Here is a 17,014-nt window from a genome sequence, read left to right on the forward strand (position 1 = left end):
AAAATAAAAAATCGATTTACACAATACGACATTTAGTAGCTGTTGAGACAGCCTATAATTAAAATAATATAGCATAGCACGTGAGATAAAATCCTTAAAAAAAAAAAAAAAAAAAAATATCCACATGGAGCAGGTCGCCCTCTCATGGCCGCCTGAAATGACCAGACATTTAATTATGTAATAATAAAAAGAAAAATAACAACAACATACACATAAATAAATAACGTTTATTTAGTGCTAAAGTCAACTTACTACATTAAAACAGGTGCAATTCACAGGTACACACAAACAGCATTGCTGATGTCAAGCGACAGCAGCTAATAATCAAATGTCATGCACTGAGGCTGAAATGTCAGGATAACGTCTCTTTCTTCAGCAGATTACTTATTTCTACCAATCCGATGCTATAGTTGTATTCTGAGTAGCTACCAACGCTTACACATATAGTAGGCTACACTGGAGAAATAAAAAAAAGAAATGACAGTCATACTTGACAAAAGATATCATTTTATTGATAGACAAAATTATTTCTTGATGAAATAATATGCATTAAACGTTAATATGAGCTGAAACTGCAACACACTGTCATTCAAACAATGAAATATTTTGCAAAGCTATTTACATTAATATGTTAGATTATTTATATGAAAACAGGTGGAAAAAATACTATCTCTAAAATGTCACTGTATGGTGACTTTGCAAGTATAACTCAAGGCAGTCATCTTTGTCCGAGAAATTACATTTCTTGCATTAAAAACCCTTCTAAAGTTCCCTAAATGTTTCTGGCAAAAGTCTGATTCTAGTCAATGTACCCCTCCGGTTCCAAAAGAAGATACTGTTCAAGTGGCTTTGGTATGGGGAGCCTGGGAATGAGTGAGCAGCAGTTTTTCCCAAACTGGTTCCTCAGTGCAGACCGACACAGATGCTGTAAACTACGTGGTTTATACTCCAGTGCAAAGAGAGACTCATAAAAGGTTTTGTGAAGCTAAAAAATAATAATAAATCATTTGTGTATTAACATGGTACAATAACACCAACAGCATCAGCATGCATTGACTCGTTCCAAAACTGATGCACTTCACCTGTAAGCCCTTTAGCACTGTTTTGCTACACTATTTTTGAAACATTTATTCTACATGTGAATCAAGACTTACATGAAAAATATCCTCAGGTATAGCCTCAACCCATTTGTAGGTCACAGGGACAAGTGTGTATGAGTTAAACAGGATTTCCACAGTTTTAGGTGCTGCAGCGCAAGCTGTTAATACCTTAAAACAAAAAACAAAAACATATATAAATGAAAATCATTTATTTAAGTGATCATACCAAAAAAAAAAGCAGATAAAAGAAATATGAATAAGTTATCAGCAAATTTAAACTTTAAATCAGCTTTTTTTTATTGAAGAATGTTTATGCCATGAAATAAAAAAATTGTTTAATATATAGAATAAACCTGAGGGCTATTATCTTAGTGTTCACCTTCAGCAGTGCTAGTGGCCAGACTTTAATAGATCCCCGATTTATCAAGGTCTGGACAACCCTGTGAGGTTCCCACTCTTGCCGAACCACAGAGCTTTGTAGAACACTCGATAACGGTGAACAACCGTTATAGTCAATGGCATTGATATCAGCCCCATGCTCCAAGAGAAGCTCCACCAGCTTAAGCTGAACATTGCGGGCGGCCTTGTGTAGAGGACTGCGGCGTTCTTTATCAGACAAATTAACCTTAGCTCCATAGGCCAGGAGGAGACGACAGATCTCGAGGTATCGTTCATCTTGGCTGTCGTCTGTCTTTTCTGGGGCAACTCCACAAACCACCCCCAGTGGCGTTTCACCAGAAGAGCTGCTATGGTTCACGCAGGCTCCGAATCGTAGGTACAGCTGTGCATGGTGGGGCAGACCGTGTCTAGCTGCCACATGCAGTGGTGTTTCATCCTCTTCTTCACTGGGTGAGTTCACTTTGGCACCATATCTCACCAAGGTTTTTGCACAACTACAATAGAAATTGTAATAATGGCAAATCATCAAAATTACTTTTAAATTATACCTATGATTATATTATAAGGTGTAATAATATATAGTGTATTATGTATCATATTTATATGATGATACCGTAGTGATTGTGGTGTCCTGCAGAAATGTAAAGCAGTCAGTCCCTCGTCTGTCATCTGGTTAGGATTAGCCCCATGTTCCAGCAGCAGCTCTACACATTCAGTGTTGGCGTTTGCACAGGCCTCGTGAAGTGCTGCTTTTCCTCCTGCGATAAGGTTGGGACGTGCGCCGTGTTCCAGTAAATATTGCAGACATTCAGAGAAACCTTGTGCGGCAGCAATACACAGTGGGCTTGTCAGTTCTCTTTTATACTCCAAAGACCAAAGACCTGAAATGGGAAATAGTGTAGGTGTCAGACTGCCACAACTGATGTGTTTGAATAACTGAATGAATCTTATAGAAAATACACCAAAATTATACCTTTAAATGAAAAGTGACAGTCAAGACTTTTTAGATGATATTTTTTTTAACTGCTTGAAACGAATACTCTTCTTTTGAACTTTTATGGTACTTTTATGAAAAAGTGCATTAAGGAATCCACAAAACGATTAAGCAGCACAAATGTTTTCAACAGTGATAATAATAAGAAAAATCTTACTGACCCCAAACTATCAAGCAGTAGTGTATGTCAAACCATACAGGCATTTAGAAATTAGATAAATGTTTTTCATAGATTATACTCTAAAAATTAAATAAATAAACAGTAACTTCTGCTAATTGGTAAAAAAAACTTAAATAAACTTAAAATATTGAAAGTACTACTAGAAAGTCTAAAATATAATTTAAAATGCTCAATGAAAAAAAAAAAAAAATGTGACCATGGACCACAAAACCAGTCATAAGTGTCAATTTTTCAAAATTGAGAGATGTAAATCATCTGCAAGCTGAATAAACAAGCTTTCCATTGATGTATGGTTTGTTATAGGACAATATTTGGCCGAGATACAACTATTTGAAAATCTGGAATCTGAGGAAAAATAAATAAATAAAAATTCTGAGAATAAACACAATCTTTGTTTTGTTCATCGATACTAAAAATAAAATAAAATAAATAAAAATAAAATAAAATCTTTCTATACCACAAATGACTGTTTTTACCTGAGGGTCCAAAGGTGGTGTCTGTTTGAGCTTGCCACTCAAGTTCCTCACGGCTCACATTATAAAACACATCAACATCAATGTAGTTCCTTTTAAGGAGGTTACGAAGCCCTCTTGTGTCTCCCTTCACTACAGATCTATAGAGCCATAAGGAGCGTAAATGCGCTCTTTCCAAATGATCCTGTCCTAACTCACAGTTATCATCCAGCAGAGCCTGCCATCCATTCAGCTGCACGGTGGAACAGTGGTTCTCAAAGCGCATAGCTCTTAGCATCCTCTTACCTTTTCATATGGCTTAGGTTTTCAAGGACTTGAGTTTATATAGTGCTAGTCATGTTTTCCTATGGCTTCAAGCACTTTTTGCCTCTATATTTAGTAAGCCATTGTTCTCCATCAGTTGGTCATAGCTCACTGCGGCCATTTTTAGTTGTTGATGTATGAGATAGATGCTAAATCCCTTGAGCTTCTACCATCTATGCCTATTTGTTGTCTCTTGTTTTATTTGAAAAATACATTTAAGACAAGCTCCAATGATAAAAGGATCAGATTTTATATGTTACTTCCATGTATGCTTAAAAAAGGGGGCTGAAGTGTCACACGTTAAATATTTAATAGAAGCAGAGAGATTAATTGCAATGGCAAAATCTCTTGGTTGTACAAGAGCATTCATTCTGGGGGCACTCCAAGAAAATCTTTACTGGAATCTGCAGAATGAGTCGTAGGGGTGTTGCATGGAGACAGACCCAAACAGTAACTCACATCAGGGCTCTTGAGTACTGATTCATATGCACAGAAGATTACCACAATCCCTTAGAAATCCTGTTTCAACTCCACACAGATTCCTCATCATAGTAATGCTGCATTCACGAAGCACAATGCTGTGAGTTAAGTGATAAAGGACTTGTAGAGCATGATACATTTAGTCTATTTTAGAAGACACAAGCTTTGTTCTAGCATGTGAGGGGTGTTTATTAGTAGACACGCAGTCCGGTAAAATCCTGGATTACAATATGACTCATATGTGTCATATATCCAGGTGATATCCTATTTACAGCACCTCATTACCAAAACAGTTCAATCTGATTGGTCACTAGATTTTTTTTCTTTTATTTTTTCGCATATTCTATGAAAATGTAATTGTGTATTAAAAGCATAGTTCACCCAAAAATGTGGGTTTCAGTAAATGGGTTAGGAGCGGTGGTGGTGGCATTTCATTTCATAAAACCCTAGGGTACAGCTAGGCATTCCAGAGATGGGGGGTGATGGGTCCCCTTCAGTTGAAATCCAATGAAAAACCAGGGTATGGCTAGGAAGGCTGTGCCTGGTTTAGAATAACATGAGGATGAGTAAATGATGACATATTTTTCCTTTGTGGGGTGAACTTCCCCTTTAATATTAGTATAATAATACAAGCTTGATCTGAGAGACCAAACAAGGTAACTAACATCTGCTGGTGAACAACATGGTTTTGCTGGTTCACCAAGTCCAGCACAGAACAAGCAGTAGTCCAGCATTGCTCTCTGGTTAAGCCATTTTAGAAGCCTGTTAAGTGCACCAGGTAAACTGTATCCCATTCTGGGAACCAGACTACAAAATGTAACATATGTTGGTGTTATTCACAACAGATGCACAACATATGCTGCATTTTAACAGGATATTAAAGCTCAAGAACATGACTGATATGAATATATACTGTGTGTATATATATATATATAGGAGTATAACTTAATAATTTTATAAGGTTATAGTTTATACTTTACTCTGAAACATTTTGAATGCATAAAACATTAATGTACAGATTTCTGCAGGCTTCAGACCAACAATATATATATATATATATATATTCATCAAATCTGACTCACCCAATTTCTGAGCAGTCCACAGCAGTTCATCGCTCTGAAATTCAAGAACTTTGTTCAGTTGCTCTGGATCAGAGAATCCATCCTGCATATCTCTCCAGTGGTGGGATAGAAGGTCATTGAGAACAGGGGGACAAAGGAAGTCTATCCCTGGTTGTTTATAACCCTTGCTCCTGACACCCTGTCTGCTGTCTAAAGACGACCGCCTTCTCTCTTTCAAGAATGTGGCCTTTCGACTGACAACACACGCCCCACTGCCTTGGGAGAGCATGGCTAATATTGACAGTCCTTTCCACTTCTTACCTGTCTGATTTTATGGCTATTTATATCATCACTGTTGCTCTTTATCTTGTATTTTTAGTACAAATGACATGTGATCAGCAGGGTAAATGGATGACAATCATGCCTTGATGGCCTTGATCATTGTTTTCATCAACAACACAGAGGCTGAGTGTCAGGAGAGGTCAGTTTGATAAATATGCCAGATGCACAGCTGAATGGAAAGCATTACTGATGATATCACCACTGCATAAACCAAGAATAGAATCAAACTCTCCATTTCAACAAGTCATGAGGTGCGACGGCATTGTCCTCCAATCACAGCTGACTGGGAATCTGATCCTCACCAGTGTTTTACATTGTGACCTTAATTCCAAAAGTGCCCTGAGCTTTCCGCTGTAATTCCAGTGAGAAGTCAAAGGGCATCGGTTTCTCCTTGATGCAGACTATTTAGTTTATTTAACATTAACTGTGCTGATCACTGGCATTAAGTCAAAACAATTTGTTAAATATAGGGCTTTAAGGTTCTTATTGCTATTATATGTAGTTCTTATGCAGCTGTGTAGTTGCATTTGAAAGATGTCATTAGCTGCACTATCATGTGACCTCACATGTGGCTGCTGAATTTAAAATATCTGTCAATGAGCTGATGACATACCTGAGTATTAAAAGGGGTCATATGACCTTGCTAAAACCTACAATGTGTCTGTGGCACAAAGGCTGTTTCTATAAAGTTGGGGAGTTCTAACTTTGCAAGGACAATTTGATGCTTCTAACTCACAGCATGTAAGTACTTTTTTATATATAAATAATTTTCCACTGAAGATTCAAATGCGAATTTTGAACAGTTTTGAGTAGAGTTTGTTGTTTTTTGTTTCTCTGATCACAAATGCAGACATGGTTTTATGTTTAAGCAGGAGAATATGCAATGCAACATGTAAAAAGACAGTATAAGTCATTATAATCAATAATTATGTCCCCACTGGATGCAACAAATCCCTTGTTTGTAATGAGTTTTATTGGTTTTGTCTCCACGTGCTGGGAGACAGTGTTCTGTTAGAATAAGGGCACCACAGTATGGTGGAAGCGTAATATTTACGTCATATGCTTGAGGCATTTGGCAAATCACAATGCACTGGATAGCTGGCCAATCAGTGTACACCTCGCTTTTCAGAACGATGAGCTTTGTAAAAATTGACGCGTTCCAGAAAGGCATTGAGGAGCAACAATAATGTACATTATGTGGAAAATAATGTGTTTTTGAACCTTAAACTATATAAACACATTGTATTCCGCCAAATACACAAAATAATGTTATTTTTAGCGATGTCATATGACCCCTTTAATGGTTCATTGCTTTATATATTACAATGTGGGAGTGACAATAAAGCATTTAGCTTAACTTCTCAGTTTTAGCTTTGGCTGAAGGTATATTTATATTGCATTTTTGTTTGCTGCATATTTCTCACAATTTGCATTACAAAAAGAACTGAAAACCCTCAGTTTAGTAGTTCGGAAGGTCTACAGACTGGCAGAAATGCTGGGAGCTGTAACAATTACACTCTTGAAAGGGGTTCCCATGCTGAAAATAATCATAATAAAAAAAAAAAAAAACGTGGTTGGCTGGTTTTAGCTGGTCAGAAGGCTGGTTGTTGAAACCAGCAATTTCTAGTATCTTAGGCTGGTTTTAGTTTTTGATTATATATATATATATATATATATATATATATATATATATATATATATATATATATATATATATATATATATTTTTTTTTTTTTTTTTTTTTTTTATCAGGGTTCTATACAAAATATTAAATAATTTTTTAAGCGGATTTGATTTATGGGACCAAAATATGCTAATTCTGCAATTAAGTGTGAAAACTTCAAAAGTGTGCATTTAATCATACATTTTCCAGCATCAATCAAGGCCTGTTTGTGTCGTACTTACCCAACAGTACAGCTGGGGGGAGCTCAACACCAGGGTCTTTCATCCAGTCATCATTTGACAACTCTATGATGATATTTGGATTTTCTTTGCTTGCCTCTGTGAGAAGGGTCTGTACATATGTAGAGTCCTCCTTACTTTGAGCTTCTTTAAGAGCCTTAACAAATTCTGATTCAACAGGGTGATCTAATATAATGTCGTCTGACATTGTTTGATAACGCTCTCAGTAGGGTTTTCCCCTTTCACACTAAGCCCGAGACTGTGAAGTTTCATATGTGGCACATCTGTTGTTGTTCTCTGTCGTTACATCTAAATATAGACACGTCCAACTGTAAGTCGATCTAAATGTTTATAAGACTAGCGTGAGCATTTACACCATGCAAACCCACAGTGAAGCAACAAAAAACAGTGTAATTAATTGTAAATTTACACTCACAATACAAACTGTTTTCATTTTGTGCAATTTCAGAAAGTCTTACAGGGGTCCTATTATGCTCTTTTACAAAGTCTTGATTTTGTTTTGTGGGTGTACTAGAACAGGCTCTCATACTAGGTTGCTCGAAAAACACATTATTTTTTTCACATATTTTACATTATTACAACACCTCTCTCCCCAGTCTGGCATGAACAACTGGAATAGTTCTTGTATCAAATGAAGGCCCACCTTCTGAAATACGAAATGTGCTGTGATAGGTTAGCTGCGCCAGTCTGTGTTGTTATTGCCAGCACTCTGTGCCTTGTCGGGAAATGTCATGCCCCTTACCATAGCCGTCTGCAAGCTTCAGTGTAAATATCGTCAAAATCTAATCAACTTGAGCGCGATTTAAACCCAGATGATTCTAGTCACTCTAAGTTAATCTGCTTTGGGAAAGCTAGCATGTCTCTGACATAGTGATAAAACTCGCTGCCTTCTCTAGAGCAGCTCAACCAGGGCTTGTCCCATTTGTTGGTATTTGTGACATCACAAATCCTGGCAAATATACGTTGAAGTCCAAAAGAGTCATTCGTTGTAGTATTTGAAAAGTAATTTTTGTTAAATAAAATATTTCATTTTGAACAGTTTTTTGAGCTTTGTAACTTTGCAGATGTTTTTTTTATGCTCAAACAGCAACAATACAGAATAACTAAAGTTGAAAAAGTTAAAAAGCATTATAGGACCCCTTTGAATTTCCAAACATCTCCATGTGTAAGCATATATCCCACAGTAAGGATCTGATTTAGGAGACGTGTTTCTAAATACAGTTCAATAAGAAGTGGATAGATCAATAAGAAGAGCGAGAGAGGATCTGTGGACATGCTCTTCTCACTAGACATAAACCTGGTGAGCAGCTGGCCAGCAGTATCGGAACAGTCAATCAAGTCAACAATATTATGCTGTTCTGAGAAGAGCAGTTCATAGAGCTGCTGTAAACCCATAATCTGTCCTGTACTGCTTTAACAGAATAAACAAATGGGTCTCTGAAAGAGAAACTCTTTAACCTCCGTGCTAAATAGGATTCAAACTAGTCTCCAGTACCACCCCACATTTTTGTTTTCCTGCTATAGCATCCAAAAAGGTAATAGGTCAACGATCCCAGGATTCTGGGAGTGTGAAGTGGCGTCGTTTGCCCTCCAGTCCAGCAGGTGTCAGTGAGGAGTCGCAGAGCCAGCGCAGCGGCGGTTTTGTTTTCCTTAGCTGTTAGCATACGAAGCTGCTGTAAAAGATGCCTGTGTCTGTCATGATGGCTGAATTTGACGAAAAGCTGCTGTTGCAGTTTGAAACCCAAGAGCTGGAGGTAAAACAGACGAAGAAGTTTATATAATAATGCTTTTATTCCGCAGATGTCTGTTATTTGGTAAACTGCTACAGTAATTTGGTCGTCAGATGAACAACACTAACGTTAGTCATGAAAAGACAACTCTGGGCATACATATAAGATAAAATAAATAGAAATGTATTGTTGTTATTGTGGAATACAACTTATTTGTACGTGTATATGTTTTATGTGTAGCAATAATTGTCCTTGTGCACGTGGTTATCTATTATTGTATAACGGGCGTGTTTGTCTTGCAGTTTATATGCAAGTTGCCAAATTAATCTATTTGATATTTATAATTTACATTGTATCTTAGGCTCCTGGTGGCATTGCTACGCCTCAGGTGTATTCCCAGTTACTAGTCCTGTATCTCCTGAACAATGACATGTGAGTATGGTATATATATATATATATATATATATATATATATATATATATATATATATATATATATTTCATGTTAATTAATATTTATGTTGTCAGTTGATTTTCTCATAACATTAATTTGCTTTATGCAGGAATAATGCCAGATACCTTTGGAAACGGATACCACAGGCAATCAAAACAGTGAGTTTTAAATTTGGATCTAGTTAGTCTAACATAAAACAAAATCAATTTAATTTCTCTGATACAGATTTTAATTACAGGCAAACCCAGAACTGGCTGCTATATGGGCTGTAGGACAGCGTATCTGGCAGCGAGACTTTCCAGGGATCTACACAGCTATTGATGCTTGCCAGTGGTCTGAAAACATTCTCCCTGTGATGGAAGCTTTAAGAGGTACTGAGATCATGTGGTTTGGGGTTTATGCTGTATTTTATTCTTTATTCCTAAATTTGAATTTATAATGAAGTAGGATAGAATGACCTTGACATTTTCCTCTGCTCTGTGGTTCTTTTTTTTTTTTTTTATGACACATCCTCCTCGATATGATCTGGCATTAAAAAGATGGTAGGGTTGCCATGCTTTGCAAAGTAGTGGAATAAAAGCTTTAATTTTCAGCATTTATGTATGACAAAGCTGCTTGTTTCAAGCTTTTTTTTTTAACAGAACCTGAGGCAAAAGCCCCCACCCCTTTAAAGCCATGTGTTGTGTCATGATCATACCATAACACCCTTACCCTTTCTTGTACAGTGAGATTTCAATGTTGAAATACTGGAGGGGTGACAAACAAGTTTCATGTCAAGTACTGGAAGTACTTTGCAATTTTCAATAGGGCTGTAGTCAACCAAAGAAATGCTTAGTCTACCAAAGTCCTGTCCTGCGCAACGATCAGTCGACTAAAAAAAAAAAAAAGATGCGATGTTTAGCATTTTGATTGAACATTTATGAAACAATTGTCATAGAGCATTTATAAAACAACAACGAAAAAACATCAATAATAAATAAAACTATAATAATACGGTTCTTTGAAAATTAAGAGATTTTTTTAACTGCAAAATGAGGAGCTCTGTCCTAGGTCTATAGTGACAATCACAATCGTGCACCTGACCACACCTAACCAAATCCACGTCTGGAGTTAATGACAAAATGTTGTCATCATTAATCACTTACCCCCATGTCGTTCCAAACCTGTAATAGCTTCAGTCATCTTCAGAAAACAATTTAAGATATTTTGGATGAAAACAGGGATGCTTGTGACTGTTCCATTCACTGCCAAGTGAAATACACTGTCAAAGTCAAGAAACCGCTTTTGTGTAGTAGTATGTTAACCTCAATGAAAATTATAATTTTCTGAGAATTTAATATATTTATTATTAAGTAGAATCAGAAAATAACATTAGCATCATTTGGCATCAAATTAAAATGCTGGACAATTAGGTGTAAATTCTCAAATTGCTTAAAAAATGGTTAATAAAGAAAAAAAAAGACTTTTACCCTTCAATATTTTATATATATATATATATATATATATATATATATATATATATATATATATATATATATATATATATATATATATATATATATGAGGGGGCTGTTGATATAAAACAATCAGCTGTGTTTTCAACAAATGTTAGTATGGGGTAAAGGAGAGATCTAATTATGCACTTAGCATTACCAAACAAATTCCTAGACTGATTCAGACAATTTAACAGGACAGAACGTTAATCAACCTCTACTTCAAGCTAAAGCTGCAGTCCTTAAGTTTAGCCTCTTTGTTGCCATCTATTTTTGAAAACCTTGAATTATATTCCATGCGTGGGTTGTGATCCAGCGCGGGTGAATCTGTTTTGAGGTGAATGTGTAGCCGTCTTTCATCGCATCGGTGTGGAAATTCACTGTACTTATTAATCACAGATTCTAGCCTATGTCTTGGAAATTATGACCCAAATAAGAATTTTTACCACATATTGTCATCTGAAAAAGTAACAAGTCTCCCACACTTTGTTCTGACCAACTGAGGAAAAAAGCATTACAAAAAACCATGCTACCAATGGTGATTTAATCTAACGTTCAATTGGCTAATATCACATCAAACCTTGCAAATTATTATTATTGTTGTACTCATTGCGTGACTAGTGTGTTTTCAGTGGTGTTTCTTTTTATTATTATTATTATTATTATTATTATTTAGGCATAATTTTCATTTTTGTAATGTCCACAAAATGGCCTATGATTAGTTTTGTTGAGGTTGAGCCTGGGGCCAGCACTACAGATAGCGCTTCCCTTTTGTTCAAAGATGGCTCATCTGATTTGTAAAGAGCATTAGTGACAGAATCATCAGCCAATCAAAATGACATTTCATGACAACACGCCCTCTAGGACCAGCGACGTGCCCAGTGCTTCCCTCAGCGAGGGTTGCCAGGTTTTCTCGTCAAAACCCACCCAATTGTGTTTCGAGGTGTCCCCCATTAAAAATTGTGTTTCAGGGGTAAAATTCACATTTTTGGGCGGGGTTCCCCTGGTAAAGTTCACATTCCAGGAGCTAAATATCATTTTATTGAGATTGCTTCAACCAGCAGACATGAAAAACAACCTGCACCAACTGTGTAAAATTAGCCCAATTTGACAACAGTGTGCCCCAGCATTTAGTTTGGAATTTCCAAGCTGCAGTCGCCGGTGCCTACACCAGATATCCGTGTCTGTGACGTCACCCGTAGACTCCTGAAGAGCGTTTTTGAAGCTCAAAGTGTGCAGAGCGGGCCGTCGCCATCTTGGCAGTGCGTCACTGTGCGATTCTCCCGGACAATTCAAAATGGGAAAAAAGGCAGGAGCTGAATACTGAAGCCACGCCCACCTACCTCGATGGAAGTGTCAGCAGCGACAATCCACCTGTCACTCAAGTGGCCACACCCTTAATTATGCAGAAGTTTGAGGCTTAATATAATTGAAACAGATGAGTTATTAAAAAATTCACCCCCTTCACAGTTGTCATGAAGGGCAAAATTAGCTATATAGACCAAACTCATTTTTTGCACCAGGCTGTAAACATGTTCTGCTGTAAAGTTGGGCATTTTAACATAGGGAGTCTATTGGACTGACTCCCTTTTTGCAGCCAGCCTCAAGCGGCCAGTCAATGAATTACAGTTTTAGTCACTTCCTTGTTGGTTTCAAGAGAGAGAGCCGGAGGTTGCCACTCAGGAATAACTGAGAAAGGGTAAACCACTCAAACTGAATTCACTAACAAAGGTTTTGTGCGCCATTTCAAAGATTAAAACAATGAGTGGCTAACAGAACAACAAAAAATATATATATAAACATGGCCAAATAACTTGGGCTCAGTGCTAGCACAAAAAGTTATTTGTCCATGTTTATTTTGTTTTTAAATGAGTAAAGGGACATGGAATGACAGATCAAATGTTTTTATTTACAAGTGACAGGTGAGTGCTTTATTATTTGATGAATATTGTATCATGCATATTGCTATGAAAGTGTACGTGGTGCATTGATAATACTTCGGCGTGGTGTGTGGATGTCCAGCATTTGTACAGTTTGGCTGCTGTGGGCGCATCGTCATTTTAGAGTGATGTGAATGTTCATAGTGACCCATGTATTGGTGGATTATTTTTACTGATCCATGTAGGGACCTGCACGATCCTTACAAGGCCTAGTATATGGTACAACAACTTTAGGTTTACAGACGTGACGTAATGAAGCAGTGCCGTGCTTGAATTTCCCACAAAAACGTACCCGAACCACTCAAATTGGGAATTTTTATAAATTAACCGTTGTGAATCAGGCTAAAGTAAGGCGATAGTTTCGAACACTGGCTTGTTATGTACTTGCGCTAATACTAATTTTGGATAATTTTTTAACCCAAAAAAGTTACAGACTGCAGTTTCAATTACTTAATTAGTCAGATTTTTTATACACTTTTTATACACTTTTTTATACACTTTGTATATTAAATGTTGTGTGTGGCTCTGTGTGATTGATTAGGGTTCTCTTTTACAGGGATCAAAATGTGTTTAATAACTATTGAATGTGAATGGATGTGTAAGAAAAAGATAAAATTTATCCTGGGAAGTGGCCCATATCTTGTTCCCGGATTCCATTTGAAGTGGTTCAGGACTAAACTTAGCTCAGACATTAACTTGGCATATTCACAGGCAAGTGTGAATCCTTTGAATGATGACTGTTTTCTGGGACAATTACATTTGACTTTATTAGTACTCTGTGATTTTCATGTTAATAAAAAAGTAAGATGACAACAATTATTTTGCAATCTCTTGACGTATTTAATAAAGTATCTTCAGGGAATGTGCTAAAACACAGCCTTCATCTGATCCCCACGTGCCAGCATCTGATCCACCCAGTCCAAAGATAGGTTAAAAATAACCCTTTCCATGTGTCCATGGGTTCCCTATGTACTGGGTTTTAAGACCTCAACAGTTGTTTGTTTTAAAAGCAAATTACTCAAGATTATTTGAACAATAATTACATTTGAAAAATCAAACATTTCGAGTGATTTGTGTGGGTTGTTCCTCAAAATATAATATCTTCTGAATACAAGGGGGAAAGAATGGTGTAGGTGAATGTTGGTTCATTTTTTGTTATTTTTGGTATCTGGTCACTTTTTTAAGGTGCCAAGTCAAAATAGACTGCTTATCGCACAATTTAGGGTTTTCTTCTTGTAAAAAATGTCATAATTATTCTGTGCAGGACAGAAATTAGCAATAAAAATTCAGAGGGTTTGTTTTCTTGACATGAAACATGTTGTCACCCCTCCAGTATTTCAACATTGAAATCTCACTGTACAGAAAAGGGTAAGGGTGTTATGGTATCATCATGACACAACACATGGCTTTAGAGGGGTGGGGGCTTTTGCTTCTCCAAAAATGAATCTTGAAAACAAGTGGATAGGAATGTGTGCTCTGATTGGTTGGAGGAATGGCATGTCATCCACTGGCCGAGGTTAGTATAAAGGCCAGGGCCACTTTGCCCCAGAACAGATCTAACAACTGCAGGGAATCATTTACTGCCGTGCCACAGCTTATTTTTTTACTTTTTGGGGGAAGACAGCCATTGAAGTTATACAGCAAAAGGCTTCAAATCGACCCTTAACATGGACATTCAGCGAGCTTCCTCATTGTTGGGGTCTCCTGGCTCCATGGAGAGCCTTGAGAAACAACTAAGCTGCCCGATTTGTTTGGACATGTTCACCAAACCGGTGGTGATACTGCCCTGTCAGCATAACCTGTGCCGTGGATGTGCTAGTGATCTTTATGACTCTCGAAACCCATATCGTTTCTCTGGTGGTGTCTTCCGGTGCCCTACTTGCCGTTTTGAAGTGGTTCTTGATCGTCATGGCGTGCATGGACTTCAGAGAAATCTTCTGGTTGAGAACATAATTGACATATACAAACAGCAGCAGGAAGGTGGAAGTGGTGGCAGCACCACAGAAACGCAGATAAAACCTAAAAGCTCTAAAGAACCAATGTGCCAAGAGCATGAGGACGAGAAGATCAACATCTACTGTGTGACTCACAAAGTTCCCACTTGCTCCATGTGTAAAGTCTTCGGCCAACATAAAGACTGTGAAGTGTCACCACTTGCTAGTGTCTATCAGGCTCAAAAAGGGGAGCTGAGTAATGCCATTGATGCTCTTGTAGCAGTTAATGGTCGCCTTCAAGCATTGCTTAACCAGATGGAGGAGGCCTGCACAACTGTTCAGGACAATGCTCAAGGTGCCAAGCAAAGGCTTGGTGAATGCTTCGATTCCCTGTATGCAGCCTTGGAAGAGCGTAAGAATGCCCTCTTGGAACGTATAACCAAGGAGCAAGATGAGAAGATAGATGCCCTCAGGAGTCTGGCCAAGCGTTATGGGGATCGTCTTCAGGCAGCCACAGAGTTGACGGACACTGCCCTGCAAGCACTGGAGCAAAGCAGTGCTGCAGATTTCCTGCTGGCCTCCAAGAACCTGATTGCACAGACAAAGGATGTGACGAAGAGCTCATTGGCTGAAGAAAGGCCTGAGCCAGGCTTTGAAAGAATGGACCATTTCACTCTGGATACAGAACAAGTGGAGACTTTGTTGTCCAAGATGGACTTTGGAGGAGATGATGATGAAGAATTTGAAGATGCTGAAGATCAGGAAGAGGAGTAAATGGGAATAGTTTCATAGAGGGCAAATAGGATGTGATGAAGGACAAGCAGATCAAGCAAGGACAATAGCAATGAGAAAGACACAGGTTTAATGTTCGTATATCACTGCTACGCAGTGTCAGCATTTCAACTTTGATGACAATAAGAATATTTCAGAATAACTAGGTGCCACTTTTATACTTTTTATAATGTAGTTGCTGTTGTCACTTTTAAAGGTTATCTTCTTTTACATGTTTTACTTAGCATTGTTGTAACAGTATGTGGTTATACAGTTCTGTTTACTCAAATGTGGACTTAATGCTTTGATATTAAATAAAATGTTCAAATTTATTGAGATGAGTTTATTTATTTTACAATTATTTTATTTAAACATATTTTCAGTACAAAACAAATGTCAAATTTAAGAAGCAGTTTAAACAGAATATCTTGGAAATGGAAAATACTCCAAAGGTTGCTGTTTACAAGTAAACTCTGTGCACTCCTTGCCCTCAACTTTCTTCTCTGGTTAAAGGCACATGCTATTTTTAAAAGGTAAGAGGATGAGATATAGCTGGGGGACCTTGGGGGTAGAATTCCAGAATAGGACAGATGGACACTGCCTTCACCTCCCCCAGCACTGCAGCAGCTCTAGCTATTCATGATTTCAGGTCAAGGCAAGTGAGAAATCAGGAACTGGAAATCAGGTTGTCTACCATGGATTGACAAGCATAAAAAAAGCAACAAGCAAAAATCCTATTAAATCCTCCAAATGTAATTTGTTGCTTGTGAGGTGGTAAGACCAGACATATTTCACACATGGAGTCAATCTGAATTTCTTTCTGTAGAGGGCATCCTTGTATAACATGCTCTTGTCTATGTGTAATTTCTAAATGGCGGGCTTGTTGGCTCTGCTTACTGTCCCTGTGTTGCATACAAGTAGCTGTTAGTAGACACTGTTGCTATGAGTGTTGCTATTTACTTAGTCTTCAAAGCATACCCCTGTGTTTGATTTAATGGAGTTTATAAGTAATTGTCTGGATCCAAAGCAATGTATTTGTATACCTGGGTTAATGGATAATGTCACACTTATAATTCCTTTAAGTTTCTTGAAGTACTAAAAGTCCACTGTAGTAATAAAAAGTGACAGATACAATGACAGACACCAAGAATGCATTTATTTGAATTAAAAATTTAGCAGAAATATTATTACCATTTTAAATTATGGCTTTCTATTTTATTATATTTTGAAATATAGTTTATGGCAAAGCTTAATTTTTTTAGCAGCCATTACTCCAGTCTTGAACGTCACCTGATTCTTCAAAAATCGTGTAATATTCTGATTTGGTGCTCAAGAAACATATCTTATTATTGATTTTGTGGCAAACTCTGTATATTTGAAAAAGATTTTTTAAAGAATATATAGAATAGAATAAAAAAAAACTTTATATAAATAT

General features: G+C 37.2%; 2 protein-coding genes across 3 annotated transcripts; one reads left to right on the forward strand and one right to left on the reverse strand.

Moving 5' to 3' along the window:
- Window positions 1–775: 775 nt before the first annotated feature.
- Window positions 776–7,448, reverse strand: LOC113098494 (ankyrin repeat and SOCS box protein 18-like). 2 transcript variants are annotated; one of them, XM_026263600.1, is made up of 5 exons: window positions 7,240–7,448; window positions 2,113–2,380; window positions 1,480–1,993; window positions 1,155–1,268; window positions 776–985 (listed from the first exon to the last, which is right to left on the reverse strand). In XM_026263600.1, exons 1-5 carry the CDS (start codon window positions 7,442–7,444, stop codon window positions 800–802), a joined length of 1,287 nt encoding a protein of 428 aa, XP_026119385.1. In that variant the 5' UTR covers window positions 7,445–7,448; the 3' UTR covers window positions 776–799. The 2 variants fall into 2 exon arrangements, with proteins under 2 accessions (XP_026119385.1, XP_026119387.1); XM_026263602.1 differs by lacking the exon at window positions 7,240–7,448 and adding an exon at window positions 5,013–5,175.
- Window positions 7,449–8,853: 1,405 nt separating this feature from the next.
- LOC113098483 (E3 ubiquitin-protein ligase TRIM63-like) lies at window positions 8,854–15,911 on the forward strand. Its single transcript, XM_026263591.1, has 5 exons — window positions 8,854–9,011; window positions 9,349–9,419; window positions 9,551–9,599; window positions 9,680–9,812; window positions 14,516–15,911. Exons 1-5 carry the CDS (start codon window positions 8,940–8,942, stop codon window positions 15,580–15,582), a joined length of 1,392 nt encoding a protein of 463 aa, XP_026119376.1. The 5' UTR covers window positions 8,854–8,939; the 3' UTR covers window positions 15,583–15,911.
- Window positions 15,912–17,014: the final 1,103 nt, after the last annotated feature.

This window comes from Carassius auratus, unplaced genomic scaffold, assembly GCF_003368295.1.
Source record: "Carassius auratus strain Wakin unplaced genomic scaffold, ASM336829v1 scaf_tig00216569, whole genome shotgun sequence".
Lineage (NCBI taxonomy): Eukaryota > Metazoa > Chordata > Actinopteri > Cypriniformes > Cyprinidae > Carassius > Carassius auratus.